The sequence below is a fragment of the Peromyscus californicus genome, unplaced genomic scaffold (genome assembly GCF_007827085.1).
Source record: "Peromyscus californicus insignis strain IS unplaced genomic scaffold, ASM782708v3 Scaffold_10__1_contigs__length_136768540, whole genome shotgun sequence".
Taxonomy (NCBI): Eukaryota; Metazoa; Chordata; class Mammalia; order Rodentia; family Cricetidae; genus Peromyscus; species Peromyscus californicus.
Window position 1 is genome coordinate 100357529 of NW_026294391.1, and position 19533 is coordinate 100377061.

The following is a 19533-nucleotide window of genomic DNA, read 5'->3' on the forward strand; positions in this document are numbered from 1 at the left end:
TTACACTAAATAAATACTGTCTTAGTACCCATTATGGTGAAGTAGACTTGACCATTCTATAATCCATCTTATTAACATCAGTATTGATGTTTAAAATGTCCATCATATTGTATTCCTTACAGTTAGAACTACATAATGAAGCAGAAGCACAGAAACTCTTGTCCCTATTACTTAAACTGAAAGGACAGAGTGGGCCAATATATGGGTATTCACATAGTGTAGTTTGGTGCACCAAGCTGGTTAGGATTTGCTATTATTTATGTTGTATGAGCTGTTAAAATAGCAAATTATAAAGGATGTATTTCCTGGCCTCCATATTTCTTAAGTCACACCTTGGCCATCTTACTGTCTTGTTCCTCTATAGAAGGCCAGGAACTTATGAAAACAAGATCTCCTAATCCTGCTAGAATATGCCCCATGTAGTTAATATTTCTGACTATTTTCCAGTCTGCTTCTAGCGGCTGCACTCTGCCCTTGGGATGGGCTAGCCTTGGTAAATCTGACTGTCCTATCAGGGTATAGGCTCCCAGAGCTAGCATAGGACCTGGGTCTTGGACTAGGGGATAGGCCAGGGCCTAGAGGGGCAACAGGAGTGGGAAGTAAGGGCCGCAACATTGGTTAGGTCTTTAGTAGTTTGAATGTTCTAAAATGCATTCTAGTCTCTCTAGTCATTATTAATATACATGAAAAAAGATAAACCATCATATAAAACATGTTTTATTGGTTGTCTCAAATGTGGATTTCTCCAACTGAGCTCCCATTCTGAAACTCAGCTAATTGTCTCACTAGCCAGACTAAATAAATAGTTGATGTTATAACTCCTTTTCCTCCTTTATTGTGTACCACACAGTTTTGCATGAGCTCAGTGGCTCCATGATTTTGAAAATGACTGGTTTGTAAGCTTATCTTTGTGTATGATTTAGATACAGTCCTCAAGCTGCCTGGACACCGTGGGCCGTGTCCCTTCCCCGCCCCACCAAGGCCCTCTTGGAGACCACCGGCTTGGTCAGACACATCAGTGTGGAGACTACTTGTATACAAGGCAACCTCTTAAAATATTTGGTCCATTGAAAATCTTCAGTCTGTTTTGTCAATATCCTATTTCCCTTCCTTCCTCATTCCCCAGACCAAAATGGACTACAGAACAAGCTTTATTGAATTTATTTGCTTTGCATTAATAAAAAAAACAAGAAAGCTAAAAGAAACAAGTAAACTTATCAGAATACATTTCTAGGCACTGAAAAAACTTAAGCTCATGATTAAAAACTGAGGTCTGTTAGTACTTGGAGAGATATCATTAAGGGGGAGTTCTCATAGTGAGGATGATGTAATGAAGGTATAGACAAAAATGGGGAAGGGAAGTGTTAGAGCTAATATACTAGGATTACCTATGTTAAAGGCATTGGTTTAAATAAACTATTCACTATAGGAATATAAATGGAATGAAATCCAGTCAATCAAAAACTTAACATTATCAAAAGGGCAAAACTAGAGGATCAAAATAAGGAGATGTTTTATAGATTAAATGAAAAATCCAGCATGATGTTGTAGAGCATGTCATTTTACCATCATCAGCAAAACCCAGCACCAATTATTTAAGTTAGCTATAGAATCTCATTGCCTCTCTAAACTTGGTTTTGAATGGGGAAGCATCCAACATAGATGTTCAAAGCTGCATGTCTGTTTAAGCAAAGCAAGCACAATGTGACAAAAGTAGATGTCCTTTGGAATTAAGATGTCCTTTGGAGTTAGGTTTACTGTTAAGGCATCTAAATGTAGATCTCTCATAATGTTTGCTAAACTTGAGAGATAGAATGAATGTGGAGAAATTGAACATGGAAAAGTTAATTAAGGTGGGGAAAACCCACCTGCCATAGGTGACACCATTCCATAGGCTTTGGATCCTGGAATATATATGCATTCCAGAAAGTGAATTGAACACAGTAATTCACTACTTTCCATATCTTGACTGGAAAAGCAATGTGACCAACTTCCTCAAGTTCCTGCTGCCAAGAATTCCCTGCTATGATGGGTTGCACACTTGAACTCTAAGCCAAAATAAGCCCTTTCTCCTTTAGGTTGATCTTATCAGAGAATTTATTACAGCAATAGGAAAAGTAACTAAGATGCTGAGTTACACAGAGTTCTTTGCCTTAAGCCTGGAGCCAGAGAGGAAGGACACTCTCCAGAGGACCCAGACACAGTCTAACTAGTGGTCTTGCCATCTTCTTGGTTGAAAGTACATCCATTCCCTGGGCTAAATTACCTGAATCTTTCCATTGAAATTATTTGGTTGAAAGAAATGACAATCTTTTTAGTTGCTGGAGCAAAATACGATTATTTTCTTTCTTCTAAGGCACAATGTTTTGCATTTCTATAGCCTAACTTTTCTGGAGAACATGCTGGGTTTGGGGATATTGGTAGTGACTTACTGAGGGTTAGACATTAGTAGCATTTATTTCACTCAAATAATTAAAATGTTAATTTCTATTTCTAATGTTATTTTTCTAAATAAAAACTAGCCCTAGTAAAAATGTTATATGAAATTACCACAGCTACTGGCAGTTATTACTGAAAATGCTGATGCTCTGTCCAGGAGCTATTTATTTCATGATCTCTGACATTTGGCTCCATGCTTGAGATTTCTTCTTGGCCATTGCGAACCACACAGGCTCCTCAGGAGGTGAAAATTTGGGTGGCAGACTGGAAGAGCGTCTGGTTTCTCTTTCACTGGTATATGGATGAGGCAAGTTCTGATCATCAAATGCAACTGGAATCACAGCAAACAACATGCAAACAGTCAGAAATCCCAGAGACACTGGGATATATTTAAAGATGAAATTAAATGCACCATCCTTGCATGTTTTCTATGGTCACCCAGTTCTTAGTACTTTCCAAACATTGTTCTCTGAGAAGTCAGACTTCTAAAAATCAGAGCTTGGGTGAATGGCGCAATAGGTATGTATGTCCAGGGCAGCATCAAGTTGGAAATGGCTACAGGATCATAGCCATGGCAAGGCACGTGAGGTGATTCTTGCGGTGTGACAGCCAATCTTTTGACATTTACTATTTGACTATCTTATACTTTTGAACTCACACCCAAAGGGAAACATATTATACCTATTCCTTTTTTTTAATTTCAGATCTCTTTTCACTAGTCACTAACATTGTGAAATTAAATAACTGATGGCTCAATAGATCTATGTAATAAAAGCCAGAGAAATAATACTCTGCCAACTACTGTGGCCAGACAGACTACTCTGTTTTCCAACTCCACTCCCTCCCTCATCCTGCTCTACAGCTTAAAAGCTTCAACTAAACAAATGGTTCTCAATTCTAACTACACATTGGAATCATCTAGGAATGTTTTTAAAATGCCAGTGTATCTGGGTGTGATGGTATATGCCTGTAATCCCAGCATTTGGGAGGCTGAGGCAGGAAGACTAGGAGTTTGATGCTCTAGCTTGGGCTACATCACTGAAATCAAATGACAACTACAATAACAAAAAACAAAAACAAAACAAACAAAAAAGAGAAACACAAAAACTGTCAGTGTCCACGCAATTTCTTGAACCAACTGAATCAGTAGGGAAGCAGTTAGGACTATCTATCATTTAACAAGCTTCCTGGTGGATCTATTCTTCAGGGGAGCTGAGAACCACATTTCAGGAATATACAGCTCATAAGACATGGATCAAGATGATGACTGCTATTTCCACAGTGAAATAATGGGTTCCTGAGTTGAATGTAAGTCCATCCTCCTCTCCAGTTTCAGTAAGAGTCCAGGGATGATGGTGTACCAGAGGCCAGAGGCCTTGAACCAGACCAATGATTCATTGCAATGAACATTTGCAGATGAGGCTGATTGGACAAAAGGATATATATACTGTGTGACACACTGCAGCTCTCAATGCCACTAAAATGAATGAAGAGGTGTTGGAGAGGTGGTAATGGCAGAGGAGTGAAGTGGGGTTCTTTGCTTGTTTTGTTTTTAATTAAATTTTGGGGGTGTTCTTTAGGTGGATGCTGCAGGGTTGAGGGGAGGATATGGAGGGACTTGGAGGTGAGTGGGATTGGGGTGCATGATGTGAAATTCCTAAAGAATCAAAAAAGATTAACATTATTTTAAAAATATCTATCCTCCTCTCCTTCAGCTCCTGCTGAGGAAATCCCTCTGGTACATAACTCTCACTGATGAGGTCGCAGTCTATCATTTCCTGTCACATTTATCTGCAGCATTCAACAAACCCCCATGTCTCACACCCCTACTCAGAATATAGAGTGTATGAAGTGAGCCTTTTCAATGAATCAATGCTACTGGTCCTTTACAGTGGATTATCAACAGTTTCATTGAGGTTAGAACAGGTGAAGAAACATTGCTTTGCTACACCTAGAAAATGACTTGGTACTTTCCTTTCGTACCTAGCACAAGAACGTTTTATGCCTTGCCTTGCCAGCTTCTTCAGTGAGGTGAGAGACTAGAAAGGCCTATGGAAATTGTGCACTGCACTCAGATATAACAATTGGACTTTCTTAAAGTAAATCTGTTGCATTTCATGGAAGAGACAAGAAAGAATCATGAAGCTGATTTGACTAATAAGAGAAATACATTGAGTGAACTTGAAATTGCAAAACGTTTCACCACATTCCTCCATGGCTAGTTTTGACAGATCAGAATGTGTGCTTTCACCTGTTTTTGTAGACTTGTACAGCTTTGACATCTCCTGTCTGGGAACAGTGGAAGAAAAAGTCATTCTTGACGGGGTACCAGCTATGGGTTCATGTTCCTGTAATACCAAAATGAAAACAAAACCTTTGTAAGTACTGACAATAACGATGGCAAACTACTCAGAGGATCACATGGTGTAAGTGTTAGGATCCTGCCCTCACTCCTGCACATGTGCAGCTCAGGGTCTTGTGTCTTACGTCATCAGGGGGTGCTCGCGACTACGTATGGCACAGCATGGTCACTCAATCTGTGCCTTAAAAGCCTGATGCTGACCCTCTCTTTCTGCTCTCTGCTCTGCGCTGCCACCAGCGCCAGTTATCATCCTTTCAGTAATCCCTGTCCTGGGTACTATAAGTTGAACAATAATCAGAAAAAAAGAGATAAAGGATAGAGATATTGATTCGGAAGTATACATCTAGATAGAAATATATAACTATAGAAATTGATTATATACATCAATAACAAAAGATAGCACAAAGCTCCTTGGGCTTAGAATACATACATACATACATACATACATACATACATACATACATACATATTTAATGATTTATTTGGAATATGTATTACTTAACGATGTATTTGTTTTTATTTTGTGTGTTCAAGTATTCTGCTGCATATATGTGTGTACACCAGAGGCACTGCCCCTGAGGCCAGAAGAGAGTATTGCATCCCTGGAACTGGAGGTATGGATGGTCATGAGCTGCTATGAGGGTGCTGGGAACTGAACCTATGTCCTCTGCAAGAGCACTAAATCCTCATAACCACTGAGTAATCTCTCCAGTCCCAGAACTTAAATTATTAACAAATACCCAAGCTGACTCAAGTTTGCCACCTTTCAGATCAGGAAGAAAAGCTATCTAGTCACACAAATAGTGTGAACAGACTGATAGGAGAATACCTTCTCTCTTGTCTATGGCCATACCACCCTAACTGTGCCCAATCTCCACTGCTCTCAGAAGCTAAGTAGTGCAAGAACTGGTTATTACTTGGATGGGAGAACAACCTTCTCTATAGCATGTACCACCACTTAGCTGTGAGCTAACAGAATGTGATGGTTACAAACAAATCTGATCAGTTGGTTTCAGTGAGCACTATACAATTTTCTACCTTCCCAAACTTGTTGGTATATGACTAGAAGTGCTTTTTCCACTAGGAAATGGTGTAACTGTATTGTTTAGGCCTTTAAAGTTGATCTCTACACAACTGTTCTGAATCAACATGTTTACATATGATAGGATCTGATTTTGAAATTGGGAGGAATGCTAGCTTTGAGCTCAAATTTTTAAAGTTAATAGTCACAACGTATAAGTAATGAGTTAAAATTAAAAGGGCATTCACTTATAGGGCTCTTTACTATGTGCAGCTCCAGGCATCCACAGAGACTCTTGTAATGTAGTCTCTGTTGGGAAAGGGGCCTATTGTGTTTATAGTTTGATTCTCATTTATGAAAATCATATGCATGTACTTAAAGGTGCAATATATAGTTGCTCAGTTTTTACCCTATTGGTTATCTCTGTTTTATTGTTGTTGTTTGTAGTGATAGGGCTGTTGTTGTTTTATCTACTTCTTTTTATGCAACCAATTTCATGGAATCCTGCTTTAGAATATTTAGGGCAAGGCTTGATTTATAGACTATCTTCATATCCATTACTTTTCATAAATGCTTCAAGAGCACCAAGGCTGTCACATTTGTGTGAATACAAATAAAGACCCTTAAAGAAGAATTGTTCTTGATTAATGCTCCCAATAAGAGATGGTCACTGCATGTCTGACATAATTCCCAGTGCAAGCTTAGTCAGTGGCTCCACTAACCTTTACTGGAATTTCCAAGTCTGGCTCATAATTTGACTCATATCTTGGTTCCTTGGTCTCAGACCTAGCTTCAGCTCTGGTCTTCGTTTTTTTGAGAAAGTGTGATACAAAGCCCTTTTGCCTCTGTTTCGCCACATTGATCCAAGCTGGTTCTGTAGTGTAATCTGCCTTCCAATTAGAGGTCTTTCCTGAAAAAGAAATGAAAAGAATTAGAACGGAAGCTAGGCAGAGGGTCATCAGTCTGGGTGAGGTTGCCCACAATAGTGTTCCAAGTGGGATCCTTTCTGGTTGCCAAACAAAAATAGATAGCATTTAGAGAAGGGCCATTCTCTTTTGTACCCTTCCTACAAACTGGGAAGGCAAGATTAAATAGTTAAATAGTTGTGGATCCCTTACTGAACCCTTTCTTTCCTTTAGCTATCCCTCTTCACATTCCCAAATCAGGGCAAGACAATGGTTGACAGGCTGAGAAAATTCTCAAGATGCCAGAGACTCAGACCATTGATATAATCCCTCAAACTCTAAGAAAAATCTTATAGTCTGTTACTTCTTTGTCCCTTGTGCAAGTGTCATGGTGAAATAGCTGTGACCAGAGGCAGAGACAAGACTATGCACGGGTGATACCGAGGGCACAACGTTTTTGGAAAAAAAGTAGTACTCAGCAGGTCACCTTGATCTGGATTAAATTAAGATGATTTCAGGGTAAGAGTGTAAACATATTGCTCTTAATGAACTGAGTTTTGGAGATCTGTTTGGCAGATTAAAGTGACATGGTGTATTAAAGTTATTATTATTTTTTTTAGAAACTCATAGGAGTCTGCCCAAAGAATACTACACATGAGTTAGATGGAGAAGGAAGAGGAGGTGATTATGAGTATATTAATGAAATGTGCATGGATGTTGGAACTGCTGCATCCTTGGAAAAAGGAAGACTACAAAGAAGTTCCTTCTGAATCTACTCATCCAGGATGGGGCACTGCCCCACCTCTAAACCCACAACTAGTCCTGTCAAAGCAACAGTACAGTAGGAAGCCTAGAGGCTAGAGAGTTCACAGTCCATCCATCCAAGGCTTTGCCTTGCAGGTCTTTCCTCTACCTGGAGGGACAAAACTCTCACCTGGAGGCCTGTAAACTGCTGGCTTCTTGAAAGGGCCTTCATATCTGGGCCTGCTCCCTTGTTTTTCTGCAAAGCGAAGTATTTGGCTGAAATTCCCTAGGCTTCCACTGAAGCCCTGGGGAGCTCCTTTGTCCATCCATTCTTTGCTTGCTGGGACAACTGGCGTGCAAGGATCTAGATTCTCAGTTCCACCCTTCTGTGAAATTCTTCGAAGTCGCACTCCAAAAACATTTTCGACATCAGCCTTGCTGGTGGATATGACCGAAGGGCTCTCGTTTCCATCAGGACCCTGAGGAACTTCCTCCTTGGAGTAAGCGCCTGTGGAAACGAATGCTTTCTGGGCAGGACCAGTAGTGAGCTTTCCAGGTTTGGGAACAGAAGTTGGGGTGCTTTGAATGAGGTCCCCATAGCCTTGTGTGTATTTCGTGGCTTTCTTTGGAGAATCTGGGCAAGACCAGCTGCCAGTATTTTGAGAAATGGTCCCTTCAGCAGCAGCATTAGCAGAGCTTAAATAAACTTGTTGCTGATAGTCAGTGATCAAGAAAGCCTGAGTAGGCTGACCGGGAGCCCAATGCCCCTCGGGATAGCTCCAGTCCACAGGAACATTTGCAGAGCCTGTTGATAAAATCGGAGGCTGCTGCCCAGCTACATTGAAGGCCTGAGAAGGCTGTGTGGAAGGCAGCTGTTCTTCAGACCTCACCCACTTTTTGGGAAAACTGACTGAAACTGAGACTTTCTGGCCATACTCAAGCTTTCCGAGGGGCTGAGAGACATCCACCGCAGAACTGCTCCACTTCGCAGGGGCACCCTCAGAATATGACAGAATTTCCTGTGACTCTTCGGGCCTTCTGAGTGGCTGTGAAGGCTGCTTCATGGGCAGAGCCTTCAAAGCGGTGTCTTCCTTGGGTTCATCATCCCAGTTATATAGGAAAGTTTGCTCCTCGAGTTTGGGCTTCAACAAGGATCTGGAAGGACGGCTTCGGCTCTGAAGCATAGGCTTCGTGTAAATGTCCGTCTCACTAGCAGTGGTCCCTGAAAAGATTTGCTCTGCCATAAACTTCACAAATGACTGGGAAGAAGAGCTGCTGCCCTGTGGTTTCTTAGAGCTGTCTTGAGCAGTAACACTCTCTAGGCTGGAGGACATTTCCTGAATTTTAGGTCTCATTAAGAATGGGGTGGGACCTTTGAGAGGCAGTGACTTCCAAGGAATGCCTCCCTCAACAGAGGTACTCTCAAAACTTGAGGGTGTTTTCTGGACTTGATGTTTGATAATGATTTGGGAAGGATTTCTGGAAAGCCATGCCTCCTTAGAAACATCCCCCTCTTTGGCAAAACCTTCTAGATTTGAGGTTTGTTGCTCAAATGCAGGGCCCAGCCATGGCTGAGTAGCAAATTTGGAAGGCATTGGCTTGATAGGAGTGCCCCATTCTCCAGAAGTTCTCACTGAATCTGGGGAAATTTCTTCACTGGATCCTGTGCTTATTGGGGGCTGAGAATGACGTCTTCTAGGCCTCATCATTACAGAAACTCCCTCCTCTGCTGTATAACTCTCTGGATCTACTCTTGGCTGGAAAGGGAATCTAGAAGGAATTAGCTCCACGGAGCTGCTCTGTGGTGCCGAAATGCTCACTAATTCAGTGGAGACTGGTTGTTTGACTACTGACCCCACCAAGGGCTGAGAAAGCATTCTGGTAGCTGGTGGATCAACAGGAATGCCCCAGGCTGTCGCCGCAGCACTGTCTGAGGGCACAGTGACTTGTTCAAATGAAGAAGTCGGCCATGGCTGCAAAGGGTGTCTAGAAGACATTGGCTCTACAGTGATGATCTGTTGTGCAGATGTGTTCATGGGTCCTGAGGAAACTGGTTGTTGGCCTACTGATCCCATCAAGGGCTGAGAAGGCATTCTGGGAGCTGGTGGATAACTATGAATGGACCATGCAGAAGGAACATTGCCAGGGGGTACAGATACTTGCTCAAAGGTAGGAGTCAACCATGACTGGGAAGGGCATCTGGGGGAACCTGGCTGCATAGAGATGCCCCCTTGGGCTTCAGGGCTATCTAGACCTGTAGGCACTTGCTTAAATTTAGGGCTAGCCTGTGTTTGGAAGATATGTTGAACAGATACTGGTTCCATAGGGCTGCCCCATTGAGTGGAAGCGCTCACTGGATCTTGGGTCATCTGTGGCTGAAATTTGGACTTTACTGAAGGCTGAGGAGGCAGTAGCTCCACCAAAGTGGCACCTTCTACAGAGGTATTTTCTGAGGCTAGATGACTTTGAGGATTTGGTAAAGACTGAGCAGAATATTTGGTGTGCAGTGGGCCCATTGAAATTATCTTTGCAGCAACAGCTTCAGATTCTAAAGGCACATTTTGATAAGGCTGCTGCACAGGCTGCGAAAGGGTAGGACGCCCATGCTCCGTAGAAGGGTTCCCTTCAAAAGCTGTGCTCTCTGGAGTTGAAAATGATCGCTTCCCTTGAGACTTTGTCCATGGCTGGAAAGGGTGTGCCCGAAGCCTTGGATCCATAGAAACACCTCTTTCAAAAGCAGAAACCTGGTGCTGGATGAAGGGTTTCAACAGGGGCTGAGAATGATGCTGAGGAGGCAGGGGCTCCATAAAACGGCTTCCCTCAAATGCAGCACTTTCTGCACCCAGTGATATTTCCTTCTTGATGTTTGATCTCACCAAGGGCTGGGAAGAGTATCTGGGAGGCTGTGAAGCAATACGATCTTTAAAAACAGCAAGCTCTGGGCCTGCAGAAACATCTTTCTCAAGTACTGGTCTGATTGGGGGCTGAGAATGGTGTTTGAGAACCAGAGCCTCCACAGAAGCCACCTCTCCCATGGTCGAAATGTCTGTATTCGAGGGTACATTTTGCTCAACATTGTACCCCACTGGGTGCATCAAAGCCTTTCTAGGGGACGGTGACTGCGTATACTTGTCCCAGTCAGCAGCAATGCCCTCTGGACCTGCAAACATTTGATGCTCAGACTGAGGGCTCACCCACGGCTTGACAGTGTGGCTGAGAGGCAGCGGTGCCACAGATCTGTTCTGTCCTACAGAAATGTTCATTGAAATGGGGGGTTGCTGCTGAATAATAGGGCTCACAATGGGTAGAGATGTGTGCATGGGGCGCAGTGGCTTAGCAGAAACACTCAACTCTTTTGGAGCACTCTTTGAAACTGGAGGCACTTCTTGCTGGTCTCTGAACTGACCCCGGGTCTGTTTGGAACATTCAGGAGGCTGCTCATCCTCCGTGCTGCTAAGATCCTCAGAACTGTGGTACTTCTCAACATAACTACTTGACTCTGTGGAGACTTCCTTTTCTTCAGATCCCTGCAAGGCCTGGGAATGTCTCCTGGGAGACAACTGCTCTTGAGAGATGGAATCTATGGTAAAACTTCTTGATTCTGAGCATTCTTCAAACTCCCCCAAGGACTGGGAAGAGTGGGCAGATGTCATCTCCTCACAGCTTCTCTGATCTTCTGAACTTTCTAGGTCTAAGGAGACTTCTCTAGCTTTGGGTTTTCCAAATGACTGGGAGCAATAGCCGAGAGGGGGCTGCCGTTCCACCTTGCTCAGTTCTGCACTTACATTTTCTGATTTGAGGAAGACATCATCATCATCTTGAGGGCTCCATGTGAGCTGAAAAGAACGTGTGGGACCCGGTTGCACTTCAGAACTACTCTCATACTCTGAAGAACTCTTTGTATCAGAGGAGATTTCCCTTTCAGTTGGCCACCTTCTGAAAGGAAGAGGCAGTCTCTGCATAGGAACGTCATCTTCTGTGTTAGCGCTTGAAACACTTGCTGAAAAAGCCTGAAGAGAACCTCTGGCATGCCTCTCTCTGTGGTAAGCTGTGCTCTCCATTTTGGGTTGAAACTTTTGCAAACCAAGACTGGATGCTTCTTCCTTTTCTCCACGGACTTGAGAATGATGTACACATGCCTGGACCTCTATTGTTCTCGAGACAGTGGCCTCTTCTTGGCTTGTAGATTTGTTTAGCCATGACAACAAAGCAGCTCTATCCCTGTTCTTCTTGCCTTCAGAAGAGCCTTCTTCACGGCTGGGTGGTGGACCATCAACCGTGGACTCGGCCACATTTGTAGGTGTTGGTTGTGGTGCTGCTGTTCTTTGGACTTCAGCATTTATGGCAGCCATTTCCCCCTTCACATCTCTTTTATCTGCAGACATCTCCTGAGGAGTGGTAAGTTGCACTTCCGCAGTTGTGGTGTGCTCTTTGCCTTGCTTCTCCAGGAAGAGCGTCAAGAAAGAGTGGTCCCTGCTGACCACCTCTTCACTAGGCGAGGAATCAGTTTTACTGCCTTGGTCATACTCTTGAGGACATTGTGCAAGGCTTCTGTCGATGATCCCCCACTCACTTTTGGCCCTTCTTCTACGTCTTCTTGGTTGGAATCCTTGGGATCCTGAAGTCGAGTGTCCTGTACTTGAGGCACCATCGGTACTTAGAGTCTGCTCTCTTGTCTTCTTATCCTGAGCTTCAGTTTTGTAGCTCTGCTCCTGGCTTGAGGGCCCTGTACCAAATGTAAAAAGGAAAGGAGAGATGTGTGTGCTTTCGATTTCCTAAAAGAGTACTCCTCCTCCCTGGCTAAGTTTACTACTAAATTCCCTGATATGAAGATGTAACTATGCAGAAGACATTCCCCTGTTCACTATTAGCTTTAAGTTGTGGGAAATGTTTATATCAAAGGGAAATTTCAATCCTATGAGCAGATAGCACTTCATCAGTAGTCTGATTGACCATTAGGTGTGAGATTCAAAAAGAGGCAAATTGTAATTTTGTAACAATGTTTACATTTGAGAAATTTGACTGGAGCAGGAGCAAGAATTCTTTTAAAATGACTTTCATATTATTATTTTATGCATGTGGATGTTTTGCCTGCATGTATGTCTGTGCACCACATATGTGCCTGGTGTCTGGAGAGGCCAAAAGAGGGCCTCAGATCCTCTGGAACTGGAGTTACAGATGTGGGTGAGCCTCCAAGTAGGGAAACGAAACTGGGTCCTCTGGAAGGGTAGCAATTGCTCTTAATATCTGATCTGTCTCTCCAGCCCAGCAAGGGAAAATTTTTACTTTCTGATTAATATTCTTATTTTCTATATAGTACTTATCCAAACGTCTTGAAATTCTGTATTATATGGATTCATGGATTTTTTTCAGAAAAATGTCAAAGGAATTATTTGAGAGGTTAAGATGATGGCCCCCTTTTTCTTCTGTTTTCTACCTCCTTGCCTTAAGACAGTCCTGTGTAACACACATGTAAAGCAGTTCTTTGAATACCCTCAAAGCAGAACTCCCAACACCTCAGCAATTGCATCTGTGTAAGTGCTCTGATATAGATATGCTAAGATGAAAGGGTAGATTATTTAATCAACTTTTAAAGAGCAACAACTTGTTTTAAATGTTTTACATTGCTATGGATTTTAGTTTACTGATACAAATTTAAAGTTAATTTTGTTATACTATATATATATATATATTTCTATTCTTGTTTAAGGTATTATGTTCATGCAACTCATTTAAAATTGTAATGTATAATTAAGAAATACTAATTAATAACTAGTCAGCTTTGACAATCAAACTTATAGTCATGTTAGTTAAGTTTTTAGGTATATAAAGATATATTTCAATTAGGTAGGTAATCTTCAAACACTTACAGAATATGGCATTTAAAATGTTTTAAAAACTTAGACTTTTCTGAACAATGAGACACGTCTGCTCCTGGCAGCACCAATTACTTCAAGGAAGATGAGCATCAAAGACACTCCATATGGAGTTTATCTTCTTCTTGGCAAAATTAGCCATTTGGGCAAGAGGCTGCTCTTGCCTGGACTGCTGATAATATGTTGTATAAACTGGACATACAGGACCCATAGGAAAATGACCACTGAATTTGCCAAAACAAGGCAAAATGGTTCTTCAGGTTCCTGCTTTGCAGAGGAGACTGCCAGACATTCTACAGGACACAGGAAAAATGACTGAGAGACTAGGCCTGTGGGCTGAAGATGGATGACCCAACGTTGCAGAGGAACTTTGAGGGACTGTCCAGGTAACCAGCCATCTCCATCATTCTAGACTTTTGGAAGTTGCTTACAATGCCCTTCCTGTTTACTTAGGTAATATTATATCCTTCTAGGGTCTTTGATGTAGTTGAAGATGAGATAGTTATAATTATAATTTTCCTTGGTTATGATAAAAGATAAATTCGATATAAAACTTTAGACTCACACAATAGGATAGATGGCAGAATATTTTCTTTAAACTTGCCAAATACAAATAGACTAGATATTGTAACTATAATTCTTGCTTGATAACTGTTTTGCTTTATGCAATTTTACTATGATAAAGTTAAACCCTTCCTTTTGATTAGACAGAAAAGGGGAAATGCTGTAAGATAATACTCTTGTACATTGGTTTAATAAAATGCTGATTGGCCAGTAGCCAGGCAGGAAGTATAGGCAGGGCAAGCAGACTAGGAGAATGCTGGGAAGAGGAAGGGCAGAGGAGGAGTCACCAGCCAGACACAGAGGAAGCAAGATGAGAAAGCAGAATTGAGAAAAGGTACCAAGCCATGTGGCTAAATATAGGTAAGAATTATGGGTTAATTTAAGTGTGAGAGCTAGTCAGTATTAAGCTTCAGCTAATGGCCTCTGAGTGGTTATTTTATAAGCAGCTGTGGATCCAAGGGGGCCAGGTGGGACCTGAGAAACCTTCTGAATACAAGTGCTTTTTTCAGGACTTTTTCTTGTGCAGTTTGATCTAGGTGGTAAAGCCCCAGTTGTGGTTCCTTCCTCACAGACATTGAGTCAGTCGTGCCACCTAGTGGTTGCATATACAGCATACAGCACAAAGAAGAGCTTCTGCTCTTTCTAGATCAGGCCTTTCCTGTGCAACAGCAACCAAGGTAGACCAGGGATATTGACTCAGCTCTGTCTCCATGGGTGAAAAATGAGATTACGCTCTTAATCCATGTCCCTTTCTTCCTCCTTCTTGTCCTTCTTTGAAAGACTTTTTTAGTGTTTTGTTTGTCTGGGTCATGCTTAAAGAAGCCCTATCTTTGAAACCACATGTGAAATCATTTATAGAAAACCCTGATAACCATTCAATTTAAGTGATGGAACTGAAATTTAATTTTGTGAAACACTGCACAAAATTAGCTTGCCATCTAGCTAAAACTAAAATCCATCCATGCACATATGCAAACACACATACACAGAGTTTTCACTCTGATGGTATTCGTTTGGAAATTGATTAGGTGATGGCTGCCAAGGATATCTGGCTGCAACTGCAGACGAGCTCTAGTAGCCGTAAATATGTGAAGTCACTGTGAACAGCAAACCTTCTCCTCTATACTGGAAGAGAAAGGTGATTCCTATGAGAATGGCTCTAGTAGCCGTAAATATGTGAAGTCACTGTGAACAGCAAACCTTCTCCTCTATACTGGAAGAGAAAGGTGATTCCTATGAGAATGATTTGGGAGAGCCAGTTCAGTTTGTTCCTATCTTCTTATGTTGTTGGGGAAGAATACTGAAGAGGCCGTCACGAGCTGCATCACTCAGCAAGCATATTCACTTGAAAGAATTGAACACATTTACAAAGAATTCGCCTCTCCAGTTGAAAATTCACTTAGATAGGATAGAAAACCACGTGTAATCCTTTCCACAAAGCCTGTACAAACATTGTTTTTGCCAGTTTAGCTGGAGAATCTCGGACTGTACTTGCATGAACCTCTTTTTTAATTAAAAGCTTTGTTTTTGTGATTCTTTTAAATTATATGTATGGGTATATACCTCAGAAAAGGTCCTCAGCTCTTTTCACTAGTAAGCTAGGCAGAAAGCAGAAGGACAGAGAATCACACAAAGTCTCTCACAGTGGAGATCCTGCTTCCCTGGTCGTGGTGAGGTGTCTTGGGGCCTAATGCATGCATAAGCTTTCATTATTTTTTAATTATGTCTATGGGTATGTGCAGGTAGGTGCCCACAGAAGTCACACTGTCAGATTCCCCTGGGGCTGGAGTTACACACAGTTGGGAGCTGCCTTATTTGAGTGCTGAGAACCAAACTGAGGTCCTCTGAAAGGGCAGTACATGCTCTTAGCTGCAGAACCCTCTCTCCAGCTCACTTGTATACACAGGACATTGAAAATCCCAAGAGGACCCAGGGTAGCAGCCCTGGAGGCATTTTTGTTTATAGCTCCCACCACACTGTACTGTGCATCAAAGCCAGAGATCCACGGGCCGGCAGTGAAGGTATGCTAACCTGTGTTGTCCTTCTTCTGCTCCTTTTGGTCTGCTTGTTTCGGCTTGGTTATAGCCTTTTCTTTAATCCCCAGCAAAGGATACTGCTCTTCCTGCTTTTCTTTGGCCTGAAACAAAGTTTAAAAAAAAAAAACAAAGAACTTCATTCTATTGGCATGGTCCTCAGACCTTTATACCAGTGAGCTAGGCAGAAGGCAGAATGTCAGAAGGGTCGCAGGTCGTCTCCCATAATGGAGAGCCTGCCTCCCTGGGTTGTGGTGAGGTGTCCAGGGACCCAATACCTGTATAGGCCTTGGCCCCTTCTTTCTCCTCCCTCCAAATATGTCCACATATTCCTTCTTGATCTCTTTCAAATTCATGGCCTATTTTGTATTAATTATTATTATTGTGTGCATATATATACATATATACATATATATTCCTAACTATTACCTGTTCCCTCTATATAATGTTACTTATATGTATGTTTTCAGGGCTGACCATTTGGTATTGATAAATCAATTGATATGCTTTTCCCCCAAGGAAGACTCTTTCTCCCGATCTTAGTAGTCCTTAGTTGCCTGTAGTTCTTTGTGTAGGGTTGGGCCCTCACGGGTTTTCTCTCAGTCACTGTGGCATGTCTATGGATGTGTCATTGTTCAGCCCATGTTTAGGCTGTCATGTTAGTGAGACATCATAGGTGTAGCGTCTGAAAGACAGAGGCAACTTTGGATGAGTACCTGCATTATTTGTACTTTCATGCTCTCCCTATAAAATATTTGTGCTAGCCAATCTTCGGGTCTCTTCCATCTATTTTAGTCCAGAATACCCAAAGAATTAATTGGGTATTTGATGGCAAAATTGTTTCTGCTGACACATCCTTTTAAACACCAGTATCTTTGATTTCTTAACTTTAATTGGAAATCTCTTACAAAAGCATTAGCTCTTTGCTTTCCTTTTTAAAGGTTTATATTACATTCATTTATTTATGTGTGTTTGTGTGTGCACACTCATATACAAATGTATGTGCATGTGCCACAGAGAGTGTGTGGAGACCAGAGGACAACATGCAGGAGGCTAATCTTTCCTTGTACCCTTCTTTTTATATGGGTATTGAGGATCAAACTCAGGTCCTCATGCATGTGATTTTATTTATTTATTTATTTACTTATTTACTTATTTATTTATTTATTTATCTATCTATTTCTTTATTCATTCTACACCCCAGCCACAGTTTCTCCTCCCTCCTCTCTTCCCAGTCCCTACAACCCTGCCTCCCCTATTCCATTCCCACCCCCCAGCATCCACTCCTCCATTTCTATTCAGAAAAGTGCAGGCCTCCCATGAATATCAACAAAACATGGTATATCAAGTTGCAGTAAGACTAAGCACCTCCCCCATGTATTAAGGCTGGGCAAGCCGACCTAGTATAAGGGGTAGGGTCCCAAAAATGAGCCAAAGCATTAGGGACAGCCCCCGCTCACACAGTTAGGAGTTCCACAAGAACACCAAGTTACATAACCATAACATTTATGCAGAGAGCTTAGGTCAATCCCATGCAGGCTCCCTGGTTGTCAGTTTAGTCTCTAAGTCCCGATGCAAAAATACTCAACAAAATACTCACAAACTAAATCCAAGAACACATCAAAAAATTCATCCACCATAATCAAGTGGCCTTCATCCCAGAGATGCAGGGATGGTTCAATATATGAAAATCTGTCATGTGATCCACCATATAAACAAACTGAAAAAAAAACCACATGATGATCTTGCTAGATACTGAAAAAGCCTTTGACAAAATCCAACACCCCTCATAATAAAAGTCTTGGAGAGATCAAGGATACAAAGGACATACCTAAACACAATAAAAGCAATATACAGCAAGCCGACAGCCAACATCAAATCAAATGAAGAGAAACTCAAAGCAGTTCCACTAAAATGAGGGGCAAGACAAAGCAGTCCATTCTCTCTGTATTTATTCAATATAGTACTTGAAGTTTTAGTTAAAGCAATAAGACAACTAAAAGAGATCAAAGAGTTATAAACTGGAAAAAAAAGAAGTTAAAGTATCGTTATTTGCAGATGATATAATAGTATACATAAGAGACCCAAAAAATTCTACCAGGGAACTCCTACAGCTGATAAACATCTTCAGCAAAATGGATGGTTATAAAATTAACTTAAAAACTCAGTAGTTCTCCTATATACAAATGATAAATGGGCTGAGAAAAAAAATCAGGGAAACAACACCCTTCACAATAGCCACAAATAATATAAAGTATCTTGGGGAAACTCTAACCAAGCAAGTGAATGACCCGTATGACGAGAACCTCAAGTCTCTGAGAAAGAAATTGAAGAAGATATCAGAAGATGGAAAGACCTCACATTCTGATGGATAGGTAGGATTAACATAGTAAAAATGGTCATCTTACAAAAAGCAATCTACAGATTCAATGCAATCCCCATTAAAATCCTAACACAATTTGTTGTACAATGTTATTTTAAGATGTGTTACTTTTTTAAGCTGTGGAATCATTTGTTTAATTATGCAAAAATGTGCGGCATTATTTTATCTTGCATTTGTTTAACACTGTGAAGCTGTGTTACATTCCTGTCTAAAACACCTGATGGTCTAATAAAGAGCTGAATGGCCAATAGTGAGGCAGGAGAAAGGATAGGCGGGGCTGGCAGGCAGAGAGTATAAATAGGAGAGATCTGGGAGGAAAAGAAGTAGCTAGAGAAGAAGGAGGATGCAAGGGTCCAGCCACCCAGCTACACAGCCAGCCATGGAGTAAGAGTGAAAGTAAGAATTACAGAACTAAGCAAAAGGTAAAAGCCCAGGGGCAAAAGGTAGATGGAATAATTTACAGTTAAGAAAAGTTGGCAAGAAACAAGCCAAGCTAAGGCCAGGCGTTTATAAGTAATAATATGCCTCTGTGTGTGATTTATTTGGGAGCTGAGTAGCAGACCCCTAAAAGAGCAAAAGCAAACAACAACAACAACAATCCTTTACAGACCTTGAAAGAATAATACTCAACTTCATATGGAAAAACAAAAAAACAAGGATAGCTAAAATAATCCTACATAATAAAAGAACTTCTGAAGAATCACCATCTCTGATTTTGAGCTGTACTACAGAGCAATAATAATTAGAAACCTCATGTTTTTAATTGCTTAAAAACAGACAGATTAATCAATGGAATCAAATCAAAGACCTAGAAGTAAATCCACACACCTATGAACACATGATTTTCAACAAAGAAGCAAAATTATACAATGGAAAAAAGAAAGCTGGTCAAACTGGATGTCTGCATGTAAAAGAATGGAAATAGATCCATATTGATCACCCTGAACAAAACTCAAGTCCAAGTGGATCAAAGACCTCAATATAAAACCAGATACACTGAACCTGATAGAAGAGAAAGTGAGGAATAGCCTTGAACACAGGTGATATTTAAGAAAACATTTTAAAAATATGTTTTTATTTTAATTATGTGCCTTTGTGTGGGTCTGTACATGTGTATCTGCAGGTACCTAAAGAGTCCAGAAGAGGACATTGAATTACTGAAGCTGAAGTTACAGGTAATTGTAAGCCACCTGACATGGGTACTGA

General features: G+C 41.4%; 1 protein-coding gene across 1 annotated transcript in view; it reads right to left on the minus strand.

The window, feature by feature from the left end:
• Positions 1-2603: 2603 nt before the first annotated feature.
• Kiaa1210 (KIAA1210 ortholog) overlaps positions 2604-19533 on the minus strand; it is a 46117-nt gene continuing 29187 nt past the window's right edge. Inside the window, exons 6-11 of the mRNA XM_052749410.1 lie at positions 15943-16041; positions 9538-12197; positions 7662-9486; positions 6545-6732; positions 4691-4787; positions 2604-2770 (exon numbers count right to left, since the gene is read on the minus strand). Coding sequence (XP_052605370.1) covers positions 2604-2770; positions 4691-4787; positions 6545-6732; positions 7662-9486; positions 9538-12197; positions 15943-16041 — 5036 coding nt within the window. The remainder of the gene's footprint in view (positions 2771-4690; positions 4788-6544; positions 6733-7661; positions 9487-9537; positions 12198-15942; positions 16042-19533) is intronic.